The sequence below is a fragment of the Chiloscyllium plagiosum genome, chromosome 13 (genome assembly GCF_004010195.1).
Source record: "Chiloscyllium plagiosum isolate BGI_BamShark_2017 chromosome 13, ASM401019v2, whole genome shotgun sequence".
In the NCBI taxonomy this organism is placed as follows: Eukaryota; Metazoa; Chordata; class Chondrichthyes; order Orectolobiformes; family Hemiscylliidae; genus Chiloscyllium; species Chiloscyllium plagiosum.
The window spans coordinates 26,808,196-26,822,320 of record NC_057722.1 but is presented as its reverse complement, the minus strand read 5'-3'; the positions used below and the strand labels follow the sequence as shown (position 1 = coordinate 26,822,320).

The 14,125-nt window shown below is 41.1% G+C and overlaps 1 protein-coding gene across 1 annotated transcript in view; it reads left to right on the top strand.

Moving 5' to 3' along the window:
• Positions 1-14,125, top strand: part of prss16 (serine protease 16) — a 51,853-nt gene that overhangs the window by 17,075 nt on the left and 20,653 nt on the right. The window contains exons 5-6 of the mRNA XM_043702086.1: positions 8,248-8,362; positions 13,489-13,690. Coding sequence (XP_043558021.1) covers positions 8,248-8,362; positions 13,489-13,690 — 317 coding nt within the window. The remainder of the gene's footprint in view (positions 1-8,247; positions 8,363-13,488; positions 13,691-14,125) is intronic.

Here is a 14,125-nt window from a genome sequence, read left to right as displayed (position 1 = left end):
TGAGAGGTGTGGGTGCTGGGTTTGATTGACTGCTTGGGTATGGACAGGGACAAAATGGGTAAAAGGGGTAGAAATGAGCTTGTAGGCGGCAACCTCCGTTGAGATCTGGTTACCCCAAAGGAGCTCTGTGCCATTGTCCCTTGCCCATATCAGCTGGAGGAATAAAAACTGCCTGTTAACCCATGTAGGGAGAATGGGAAGGGTGGAAGTATTTACTTACGTGGTGATTCATTAGCTGATTAAGGGCCTCAATAGGTTCATGAAGGATTGCACTATCCACCATCTCCATTACCTGTGAGAGATAGATCGGAAGTGGGTCTTTAACAAGCCCTTTCACCATCTTTAAACATGCCAACAGAGAATGGATACAATCAAGCCCATAATGCCAGTCCATCACTTGCACATAAGCTGATTTTAATTGACTTGGAAATGGCTTTTAAAAGTTGCACAGAATCATTGTTGGAGGACAGCAACTAGTTCCTCAGCACATAAAAATGTACATGTGAAAATTGTTTGAAAGATGCCCATTTGCGCTCATGTATCTAATTTAGTTTTCAGAGCTTCTTCTACAGCACACAAACAGGTGCAATAAATGGTAAAGCCTAGTGGTAACTATCTCATCCCAGAGGTGTTTGAGAGGGCTCTGGTTTCAAACACTATTTTAAAACTGGCACAAAATGTCTCTGAAATTAGAGTTGCATTGAACTTAATTTGTACTTAACGTTTCATTATTTCTTTACGACAATTTCAGGCAAATGGTGCTATACTAATGAATGTACTGTGAACTTCTGAAAGAGGGTTCATTGTGAAGAAAATGTGATCAGCTTTTGTTGTAACAGCAATGATTGGAGCACTCCAGTTTGTGTCACGGACCTTGGGGTAGGGATAGGGGAAGAAAGAGCCAAACAAAGTCCATAAACAACTTGCATTTATATAATGCTTTTAATGAATAAACATCCCTAATTTCCCTGGACAAGTGGTGATGAGCTGACATCTTGAACCACTGCAGTCCTTGGGGTGTTAGGGCAAGAGTTTCAAGAACTTGACCCAGGCACAGCGATGTATTTCCAAGTCAGGATAGTGTATGACTTGGCAGGGAAATTGCAAGTGGCAGTGATCCTATGAACCTCCTGCCTTTTTCCTTCTAGGAAGTAGAAGTAGCAGGTTTGGACTGTGCTGTTGACGGACATGCACATTGTACTGCCACTATGCATCAGTGGTGAAGGGAGTGAAGATTAAAAGTGGAGGATGATGTGCTATCAAATGAGTGGCTTTATCCTGGATGGTGTCAAGCTTCTTGAGTATTGTTGGAGCTGCACCCAACTAGACAAGTGTGGAGTATTTCCATCACATTCCTGACTTGTGCTTTGCAGATCGTGGACAGTTTTATGCACAGTGACATACCTGGACAATTTTCCAGATTGTTGGGGTAGATGCCAATGTTGTACGTGTACTGGAATAGCTTGGCTAAGGGTGTGGTTAGTTTTGGAATACAAATCTTTGGTAGTATTGTGACAATATTGATAGGGCCTACAGCCATATACAGGCATCCAGTATCTTCAGCCAGTTTTATGATATCACATTGAATCAAATTGGTTGAAGACTGGCAACTGAGATGCAGCAGAACTCAGGAGGAGCCTGAGATGGATCATGCGTTTGGCATTTCTGGCTGAAGATTGTTGCAAATGCTTCAGCCTTGTCTTTTGCAATGATACACTGGCCTACGCTATCGCAAAAAAAAAGATATTTGTGGAGCCTCCACCTCCTGTTAGTTGTTTTCTTGTCTACTACCATTCATGAAAAGACATTGCAAGACTGCAAAGTTTAGATCTGATCCATTGGTTGTGGGATCTCTTTGCACTGTTTATTGCATACTGCTTATGCTGTTTAGCATGCAAGTAGTCCTATGTTGTAGCTCAACCAGACAGCAATGCAACTTTAGGTATATTTGGTGCTGCTTCTGTCATGACCTTCTGTGCTCTTCATTGACCAGGGTTCATTTCTTGGCTTGATAGTAATGGGCCCCATGGCTAAACACTTTAACTCTCCCTCCCACTCCACCAAGGACATGCAGGTCCTTGGCCTCCTCCATCGCCAGACCATGGCAACACGACGCCTGGAGGAAGAGCGCCTCATCTTCCGCCTAGGAACCCTCCCACCACACGGGATGAATGCAGATTTCTCCAGCTTCCTCATTTCCTCTCCCCCCACCTTATCTCAGTCCCAACCTTCGGACTCAGCACCATCTTCTTGACCTGCAATCTTCTTCCCAACCTCTCTGCCCCCAGCCCCTCTCCGGCCTATCACCCTCACCTTAACCTCCTTCCAACTATCACATTCCCAACGCCCCTCCCCCAAGTCCCTCCTCCCTACCTTTTATCTTAGCCTGCTTGGCACACCTTCCTCATTCCTGAAGAAGGGCTTATGCCTTCTTGGATGCTGCTCCTGTTCCTTGGATGCTGCCTGACCTGCTGTGCTTTTCCTGCAACACATTTTTCAGCTTTGATAGTAATGGGGTTGAGCAGAGATTACTCTTGGCCATGAGATTATAGGTTGTAGTTGAATCAGATCCTGGTGCTGCTGATGGCCCACAGGGCCTCAACTCAGTCTTGAGTTGCTAGATCTGTTTTAAGTCTGTCCCACCTAGCAAAGTGATAGTGCCATACAACACAATGGACAGTATTCTCAATGTGAAGAAGGGATTTTGTCTTAATGCATGTAAAGTGATCACACATACCGATACTGTCATGGATCGATGTATCTGCAGCCTAGATAGGTGAGGATAGGTCAAATAGATGTTTTCCTCTTGCTGGTTTCCTCACTTGTTGCAGCAGACTGAGTCTAGAAACTATGTTCTTTAGGACTCAGACAGCTCATACAGTAGTAGCACTGCCAAGTCACTCTTGGTCATGGACATCGAAGTCCCCCACCCAGAATAAATTGTGTGTCCTTACCACCCTCTATGTTTCCTTTAAGTGATATTCAAGATAGAAGATTTCTGCTTCATCAGAAGGAAGAAAGGGGGACCTGGTTGATAATCAGTGGGAATGGTTGTGGTGGTTTCTCAGATAATGTAAGGTTTGATTTTGTGAGTCTGATTATGTCAGGCTCTTGCCTGAATAGTCTGTGGGGTATTTTGGCACAAGCATTCAGACATTGGGAAGAAGGGCTTTGCATAGATGACACAGCTATATTTGTTGTTGTTGCTTCTGGTATCTAGGTCAATGCGTGGTGGTCTTCTTTTACAGCCCTTGTTTAATATAACTGAGTGGCTAGATCCAGCCATTTCAGAGGGCAATTAAGAGTCAACCACATTCCATTGGCTCTGGTGTTACATGTAGGACAGACCAGGTAAGGATGGCAGATTTCCTTCCCTAAAGGATATTAGTGAACCAGATGGTTTTTCACCACAATGGACAGTCGATTACATGGTTACCATTAGGCTAATGTCTTAATGCCAGACTCTATTGAATTTAAATGTCACCATCTGCTATGCTAGGATTTGAGCCCATGCCCCTGGAACATTACCCTGTGGTTCTGGATAATCAATCCACTGATATTGCCGCTGCTTCACCACCCTGTACTGATTTCTATCCTGTAATTGTTCTATTCACATAGAACAATTAAGTACATAGAATCATAGAGTTATTTAGCATGGAAACAGACCCTTCAGTCCAACTCATCCATGCTGACCAAGTTTCCTAAATTAATCTAGTCCCGTTTGCCAGCATTTGGCCCATATCCCTCTTAAACTTCTAATCCATATACTAGAAGCATTTTAAATGTTGTAATTGTACTAGCCTCAACCATTTCCTCTGACAGCTCGTTCCACACACATACCGCACTCTGTGTGAAAAGGTTACCCCTTAATTCCCTTTTAAGTCTTTCCCCTCTCACCTTAAACTTATGCCCTCTAGTTTTGACTCCCTAACCCTGGGGAAAAGACCTTGACTATTCACCCTATCTAAGCCCCTTGTGATTTTATAAACTTCGGTAAGGTCACCCCTTAGCCTCTGATGCTCCAGGGAAAACAGCCCCATCCTATTCAGCCTCTCCCTATAGCTCAAATTCTCCAAACCCGGCAACATACTTATAAATCTTTTCTGAACCCTTTCAAGTTTCACAATATCCTTCCCATGGTAGGAGACCAGAACTGAACGCAGTTTTCCAAACATTGCCTAACCAATGTCCTGTACAGCTGTAACATGACATTACAACTCTTATACTCAACGCACTGACCAATAAAGGCAAATGTCCCAAATGCCTTCTTCACTATCCTCTCTACTTGTGACTCCACTTTCAAGGAACTATGAACCCGCATGGTGGCTCAGTGGTTAGCATTGCTGCCTCACAGCGACAGGGCCCGGGTTCAATTCCAGCCTCAGGCAACTGACTGTGTGGACTTTGCACATTCTCCCCGTGTCTGTGTGGGTTTCCTCTGGGTGCTCCGGTTTCCTCCCACAGTCCAAAGATGTGCAGGTTAGGTGAATTGGCCATGCTAAATTCCCATAGTGTTAGGTGCATTAGTTAGGGGTAAATGTAAGGGAATGGGTTTGGGTGGGTTGCTCTTCAAAGGGTCGGTGTGGACTTGTTGGGCCAAAGGACCTGTTTCTAACTGTAGGGAATCTAATCTAAAAACCCCATGATCGGTCTCAACCCAGACACTTAAGTCTCAAACTACTTACACTCTTCACAGAATTACCCGAGAGTTTGAATTTGCTGCCAGTGATATTGAATCTCAGGAAATTCTGAGCTTCTATGTCTATACCTACAATTTCAAGGGCAAAGAGCAGCAGATTGTTAATACCAATGCCTATAAGAGTCTGGATATTCAAAATACATTTATATCTACATTTATATTGTGTTTCTGTAAAGTGAGTTTTTATCTTGCTCCATTTGAGGGCAGTGTTCCTTCATGAACACCTCTTAAATGATCATATGTTGGACATAAATTCTTCATTTTTTCTTTTCAAGTAATGTCTATTTTCAGTTGGGGTGCCTGATCATGTCCTTTTCTTTTAATGATATTTTTTATAATAGCAACAACCATATCAGTTCCTGCATTAAATAATCAAAGGCAACACATGCAGAACTGGTAATATTGACAGCCAAGTTTTCTTGTTGCTTTGCTGTTGAAAATGCTTCTGTCTACTGTGGCATTCTGGAATTACTGTGGACATTGTCACAGAAGCTGAACCAGACCAACCAGATAAACACTGTGGCAACAAGCGTATGTCAACAGCTAGGAATTCTGCGGCTAGTAACTCACCTCCTGTCTCCCCAGTGCCTGGGCACCATCTACAAGTTAGAAGTCAGGAGTGTGGTGAAATACTCTCCACTCACTTGGATGAGTGCAAATCCAACAACACTCAGGAAAGTTGATATCATCCAAGACAAAGCAGCCCACTTGATTAGCACTCCATTCGCTGCCTTTGGACATGCACTTTGTTCACCACCAATGTACATTGGCAGTGATGTGTACATGCTGCAATATGCACTGCACTGATTTGCCAAAGCTCACTTGACCACACCTTCCAAACACGTGACCACTAATACCTCGAAGGACAGGGGCAAGAAATGCAAGGGAAGATCACCGCTTTCAAATACCCCTCCGAATCACAAACCACCCTGGCTTCAAATTACATTACCATTCTGTCACTACAGCTAGGCCAAATTCCTGGAACTCCTTTCCTAACTGTCCTGTGGGTGTTCCTCTAGTGGGTCAAGAAGGCAGCTCACTTACATGGCTCTCCACCACCTTGCACCCTGGCAGCCTACTTACCTGGTACCCTACGCTCAGTCCCCATCTGGCACTCTATCCTTCCTGCACCCCAATTTCATGCTTAACTTCTGTACTTATTATTTGACAGCAGCTGTCAAAATGGCTACTTGTGATTCTGGACCTTTCCATTTCAGAATACAGCAGCTGACTGTTGTGTAAAGAGGGCATGATGTGCCTTCCCCCTTTTGTTCTATATTCCAATCAAAATGTCAGAATGGAAGTATAACTTCACATTTCTGAAGGAGCCCTGATCATTGAACATTGTAAGTATCGATGGATTTTTGTCGATGTAATAATTGAAAAATCAACAAGAATTCAGCATATTAATAAAATTTGAACAACAAATAGGTATAGCACGTCAAAACAACTAATCTACTTGGAGCTTTAAGTCAAACTGTTAACTTCCAAACTCCCACTATGATACTAATGGCTGTGGAAGCAGTCCAGTAGCCAAGCCACACTAACCATATACTGATAGCCTTCAGACTTTGCCTACAATCATTTATTGAAATTACAAGCCCTTTTCATTCAATTTCAGATTGCTTTTCTTTTACATTTAAAGAGCAGGATATTTCAATGATTTGGCAGTTCCACAAACCTTATCCATGTTTCTATGCGGATTCATGTCCATTCTTAACAATCCCAAATGAGTACATGGACTGTCGCCAAACAGTACCAGTCCTCTCCCAAAGGGGTATCCAGACCTTCTGCAAAGGACACTTTCCGTCAAAAAGAACTGTGGTAGATTTTGATTATTTCCTCAAATGTATAAAGCCCACAAATCAAATTTTGGAAATCCAGAAAACTGCTTCTAATTTAAAGCGGCTCCGTGTTTAAGTGTGTTGCTCATTCTGTGAAGCGTGCATGTTTGAAATACTTCCTGCCCCAGCAAAAATAGCAGGTGCTGGGTTTGGGGATTTGTCATCTATAGTTTGCATTCCAAAACTACATTGGCTCAGGCATATCACCCTTCTGTGCTGTCATTGCCTATTGGCACTAAGTGGCAGTCAGATGGGATGGTGCCAGTAAATGGGCATGCTGGTCAACAATATAAATTTTTTCACCTAAACACCTCTATACGTGCTCTGATACAGATACAAACATTCAGCCCCAGACCTGTTTACTAATGGCTGCAATTCATACTTTAAAATTTATTTTTACTTCTAACTCACTTTTTTTAAAAGAAATGTGCATTTGTATTTAGAATTTCTATTTGGTTAATTGTCTTCTTACTGTTAGTCTTCTCCTCACACGTTTTGAACTATTTTCAATTCACCACCGCTCACCAACACTACCCAATGCCAAAGTCTAACTATTTTTCAATTGTTCAGTGGATTTTACATGTGCTCTCATAATCTAGTCCATAAATCAGTTATGTTTTGGGTTAAGGAAAGCCTATTTTTTCTCTATTCTTTCACGGGATGAGGGATTCACTAGCAAAGCCAGCACATGCAGCCCATATCTAAGTGCCCTTAAACAGAGTGGCCTACTAAACCATTTCAGTGGACAATTAATAATCAACTGGATGCACTGCCTTAACAGGCTTTGCAAGTAAATTAATCAGTTGGAAAAAGGTGGTGGTTAATACATGAAAAAAAATTGCCATCGGTGATTTGGTGATGGAAAAGAAAATCAGTTTTGTGTAAGAGCATTTCTAGATATAAAAGAAAAGAAAAAAGTCAATCAGATTGCTGCCTAGATCTGGAGTTACATGTCAGCCAAATCAGGTAAGGACAGCAGACTTAATTCTCTGAAGTACATTAATGAACCAGGTGAGTGTTTACAACAATCAATGGTTTTATGGTCACAATTATGGAGATGAATTCCAAACATGTTAATTGATTTAAATCCCACTAGCTGTCGTGGTGAAACTTGAACCTATGTCCCTGGAGCGTTAGCCAGATCCTCTGGAGAACTGGCCTAGTTATATTACCACAGTGCCACTACCTTCCTACCTTCTTGTGGATGTGCCTTTTATTTCATTGAACCTGTCTCTTCATCTTCTATTTTCATGATTTAACTTGCATCAATAATTGTATATTGCTTTTCCAATTATGTTTTTTGTTTGAGATTTTTTTCACAACCACTTTGGTTGAGAAACGTCACCTGTCATTTCTGACAACCCTGTCTTGTAACTTTGGGGTTAGGCTACTGAGTGTTCCATGGCTTAGGCATCCCTTTTTTTTTCCCGAAATCCCAATTGATGACTTCAAGTACACTTAGTATCTGTATCAGTGTTTTGCTTTATTCATTGACTTTGCTCAAGCATGAAAAGCTTGAAATCACATATTTTAATGAAAATTGGCAGATGTTTAACAAAATAGCACCAAGTAATTTTAACATGGAAAAAAATTAACGATTTATTAAATAGGATTACTTTATATAAATTGATATTTTAGTCCATACTCTTTGCTTTCTTAAAATTTGAATATTTTTTAAAAATCATAAACTATTCTTCCTCTCAGCTTATGCGACAAACTTAAAATAAGATCTGAAATGGATTCTGGTTATTTTTTGGAGACATTGGCTGGAAATTTCATGGATGTGGTCCAATATAATAAGGACAACAGAGCTTTTGAGGTAAGTGCTACAACAAACATGGGGTATTTATTTGTACTAGTTTGTATACATAAAGAGTGTAAGATTTTCTGAAATGTAAATAACTGTGTATCTGGCCAGAAGATCACATTTGGCTTGCATCAAAACTAGCAACACTACATATTACTGACTTTTCTATATATACTTGGTGTTTCCCCTACAGTCTAACAAAATCCACCTCTATTCTTTTTCAAACTCAATGGTTTCATTAAATATTGCTAAATACTATACAATAAGCAATTATCCCATCTATGTAATTCTCAAAACTCTAAATTAACTTAAGGTCATTGAGGTTTTGGTTAAGAATAAGAAGGAATCATATGTCAGGTACAGAGAGCAGAGATTGAGTGAATCCTTATAAGAGTATAAAGACAGTAGGACTGTTAAGGGGGAAATCAGGAGCGCAAAAAGGGGACATGAGATAGCTTTGGCAAATAGTGTTAAGGAGAATCCAAAGGGATTTTATGAATAAATTAAGGACAAAAGGATAACTAGGGAGAGAATAGGACCCCTCAAAAACCAGCGAGATGGGGGAGATACTAAATGAGTATTTTTCATCTATGTTTACTGTGGAAAAGGACATGGAAGATACAGAATGTGGAGAAATAGATGGTGACATCTTGAAAAATGTCCATATTACATGGAAGAGGTGCTGAATGTTTTGAAATGCATAAAGGTGGCTAAATTCCCAGCACCTGATCAGTTGTGCCCTAAAACTCTGTGGGAAGCTAGGGAAGTGATTGCTGGGTGTCTTGCTGAGGTATTTGTCATCGATAGTCACAACTGAGGTGCTGGACGACTGGAGGTTGGCTAACGTGGTGCCACTATTTAAGAAAGGTGGTAAGGAAAAGCCAGGGAACTATAGACCAGTGAGCCTGATGTTGGTAGTGGGCAAGTTGTTGAAGGGAATCCTGAGGGACACGATTTACATGTATTTGGACAGGCAAGGACTGATTGGGGATAGTCAACATGGCTTTGTGCATGGAAAATCATGTCTCACTAATTTGATTGAGGTTTTTGAAGAAGTAATGAAGAGGATTGATGAGGGCAGAGCAGTGAATGTGATCTATATTGGACTTCAGTAAGGCATTCAGCAAGGTTCCTCATGGTAGACTAGTTAGCGAAGTTAGATCACATGGAACATAGCGAGAACTAGCCATTTGAATACAGAACTGGCTCAAAGGCAGAAGGCAGAGGGTGGTGATGGAGGGTTGTTTTTCAGACTGGAGGCCTGTGACCAGTGGAGTGCCACAAGGAGTGGTGCTGGTTCCACTGCTTTTCATATAAATTATTTGGATGTGAACATAGGAGATGTAGTTAGTAAGTTGGCAGATGATGCCAAAATTGAAGGTGTGGTGGACAGCAAAGGAGGTTACCTCAGAGTACAATGGGATCTTGATCAGATGTGCCAATGTGCTGAGGAGTGCCAGATGGAATTTAATTTGGATAAATGTGAGGTGCTGCATTTTGTAAAGGATTTATACACTTAACAGTAAGGTCCCAGGGAGTGTTGCTGAACAAAGAGACCTTGGAGTGCAGGTTCATAGCTCCTTGAAAGTAGAGTGTCATGTAGATAGGATAGTGAAGAAAGCATTTGGTATGCTTTCCTTTATTGATCAGAGCATTGAGTATAGGAGTTGGGAGGTCATGTTGCAGCTGTACAGGACATTGGTTAGGCCATTTTTGGAGTATTGTGTTCAACTCTGGTCTCTGTCATGTAGAAAGGATGTTGTGAAACTTGAAAGGGTTCAGAAAAGATTCACAGCAATGTTGCCAGGGTTGGAGAGTTTGAGCTATGGGAGAGGCTGAATAGACTGGGGTTTTTTCCCTTGAATGTCGGAGGCTGAGGGGTGACATTGTAGAGGTTTATAAAATCATTAGGGACATGGGTGGGGTAAATAGACAAGGGTTGGGTGAGACCAGAGCTCGAGGGCATAGGTTTAGGGTGAAAGGGGCAAGATCTAAAAGGCACCTAAGGGACAACTTTATCGCAGAAAGGGTGGTGCATGTATAGAATGAGCTGCCAGAGGAAGTGATAGAGGCTGGTACAATTACAACATTTAAAAGACATCTGGATGGGTACATGAATAGCAAGGGTTTCAAGGGCTATGGGCCAAGTGCTGGCAAATGTAACTAGATTAATTTAGGATATCTGGTCGGCATGGACAAGTTGGACTGAAAAATCTGTTTCCATGCTGTACATCTCTATGACTCTATGCCCCACTAACAATGAAGGAATAGTGGTATTATTTTAAGCTAGAATGGTGCCTGGCTTGAAGGGGAACTTGTAGGTGGTGCTGTTCCATGTGTCTACTGCTCTTGTCTTTCTAGATGGTACTGGCCATTGGTTTTGAAGATGCTGTCTAAGGGGCCTTGGTGAGTTGTTGCAGTGTGTGTCACTGTGATGGTGAAGGGAGTGAATGCTGAATGTGTTAAATGGAGTACTAATTATGACTGTCACTTTGTCATGCTTACATTTAGCTAAATCTCCCTTTTGTCAAATTCCAAACTACAAATATTAGCTAATGGTACTCCCTCAGAGACACCAAGGTCAAGAATGCTGTCAATAATTATTTTCAAAGAAGTAGAGTCAAAGCCCAAGGGTGTGCTATCCATTCCAGCCTGTTTTTGTTCTTGACCTTCTCCAGTCCCTACGAATACTTTCTCTGGAACTTCGTTCGGGAATGAATGCTCACCTTCCTCCTGTCTTCATCAGCTCCTGTGCATTGTGCATCATATTGTCCAGCTAGAACAAACGGACAGTTAGTGGCAGCCTGGTGAAATGTGTTGGGAATGTTAAAGTTAAAAATCATACAACACCAGGTTATAGTCCAACAGGTTTATTTGGAAGTACAGACTTTTGGAGCACTGACGAAAGAGCAGCACTCTGAAAGCTAGTCTTCCAAATAAACCTGTTGGACTATAACCTGGTGTCGTGTGATTTTTAACTTTGTCCACCCCAGTCCAACACCAGCACCTCCACATCGAGAATATGGAGTAAAGGATTAATGCAAATTAATCAGAGCCTGATGACATACTGATGACAAACAGAAAAATCTGAGATGGAGTCAGAGAGAAGCAACACTGTATAATCAATTATAGTAATATAAATCATGTGAATAAACTGTTACCATTACACAACCATGCCTATGTCAACAGTTCTTATAATTGCAGACAAAGATTACCAATGAATCAACACCAAGGGGTCTGGTAGAAACCAAACCATAGATAAAAGGCAAGACAGACAATGAAGCAGAATTTCCTTCCACAGTAAACCCATGCTACACCGTGCATGCCAGTATCAATTATTGTTCATGTGAACAGCAGTAGAGATGTGAGCAAATGAAAAAGGAATAGTATAGAGATTAAAATGAGTTTAGCACAGAAAGAGCTTATTTGGCCCAATTGGATCACGTTAGTATTTATGCTCCATAGGGGTCTCCTCCATGGGGCGGCACCGTGGCTCAGTGGTTAGCACTGCTGCCTCACAGTGCCAGGAACCCGGGTTCAGTTCCCGTCTTGGGCAACTGTCTGTGTGGAGTTTGCACATTCTCCCCGTGTCTGTGTGGGTTTCCTCCGGGTGCTCCTGTTTCCTCCAACAGTCCAAAGATGTGCAGGTTAGGTGAATTGGCCATGCTAAATTGTCAGTAGTGTTAGGATCATTAGTCAGGGGTAAATGTAGAGGAATGGGTCTGGGTGGGTTGCTCTTCAGAGGGTCGGTGTCGACTTGTTGGGCCGAAGGGCCTGTTTCTACACTGTAGGGAAACTAATCTAATCTAATCATGCTGCTTCATCTGATTACATTAGCATGTATCTCTCTTCTTCCCTCTGTAATATGCTTACCAGCCTCCTTTTAAATGTGTCTATATTTTTTGCCTTAACTATGTCATGTGATATCTTTGTCCAGAGAATTTGCTATTTCTCCTGGATTCTTTATAAGACAGTGACCAGTAAATCTGATTTGTTTTGCCCAATATTTTCGATGTGGACACTTTTTTTTACATCTCCAATATTCAGCCTTCTTTTTGCTGAAGAATAAATTTGGTGAAGGGAGGGGATTGAAATAGGCAATTGCCATAGATGTCATAGAGATATACAGCACGAAAACAGACCCATTGGTTCAACTCGTCCATGCCGACTAGATATCCTAAATTAATCTCGTCCCATTTGCCAACATTTGGCCTACATCTCTCAAAACCCTTCCTATTCAGATACCCATCCAGATTCCTTAAACCAATGTTGTAATTGTATCAGCCTCCGCCAGTTCCTCTGGCAGCACATTCCATGCATGCACAACCTTCTGCATGCCCCTGATGTCCCTTTTAAATTTTTTCCTTCTCACGTTAAACCTATGCCCTCTACCTTAGGGAATAGACCTTTATTAACCCTATCCATGCCCCTCATGATTTTATAAACCTCTACAAGGTCATCCCTCAACCTCCAACACTCCAGGAAAAAAAACCCCAGCCGATTCAGCCTCCCCCTATAGCTCAAACCTTCCAACCCTCCTTGTAAACCCTCCTTGGCAACATCCTTGTAAATCTTTTCTGAACCCTTTCAGGTTTCACAATATACTTGCTACATTAGGGAGACCAGAAATGAACACAATATTCCAAAAATGACCTAATCAATATCCTGTATAGCTGCAACATGACCTTCCAACTCCTATGCTCAATGCTCTGACCAGTAAACACATGCATACCACATGCTGCCTCCATTATCCTATCTATATGTGACTAATCTTTCAAGGAAATATGAACCTACACTCCAAGGTCTCTTTGTTTAGCAACACTTCTCAGAACTTACCATTAAGTATATAAAGTCCTGCCCTGATTTGCCTTTCCAAACTGCAGCACCTCACATTTATCTAAATTAAACTCCATCTGCCACTCCTCAGCTCATCGGCCCATCTGATCAAGGTCTCATTGAATTCTGAAGTAATCTTCTTCACTGTCCACTACACAACCAATTTTGGCTTCATCTGCAAACTTACTAACTACACCTCCTATGTTCATGTCCAAATCATTATATAAATGTCTTCTTTTAATCTTTTTCATGCATTTTTCTTTAGGCGTCTATAATAATTTCTTTTGATATTTTATAAACAGGACCCAAAGGGTGTTAACATTACCGTTGACGTGCTCTGTACTATAATGGAGAATTCATCACTGGGAATACCTTATGAGCGATATGCGAAGGTTTCACATCTCCTTCTGAAGACATATGAAGAGAAATGTTTAGATGCAAGTTACAGCAAGTTTGTATCTGATATGTTGAACACCTCCTGGGCTGCACCAGCAGCAGATGGAAGTAGGGAAGCAATCAGTACTTAAAAACTGCTTTTAACAAGATCTGTTTATTGTGTTTTGCAATTCAAAAATAGTGGAGGAATGGAACTTCTTAAAAAATATTTTGTCCAATATTAATTGAGATACTGAAGGAATTTTCAAATTATTGAATCCATCTAATGGTGAACAATATTTCATTTGGGGCAAAATGCTGATTTTCCCTTTTTTTTATCAGTCAGAGAGAAAACTTTGGAATGATACAGCATTAGAAATTAATCTTACTATTAATCAAAAGAACTAAAAATATTGTATTTTTATGAACATGAAATGAGAAGACTAATTTATTAGCCTACTTTTGTGTCAGTATATTGAACACTGATTTATTGAAGCCATTGATTCTATTTGCAGAAATAGTTAATATCTTCCCACACACTTGACATTATAAAGTTGATAGACT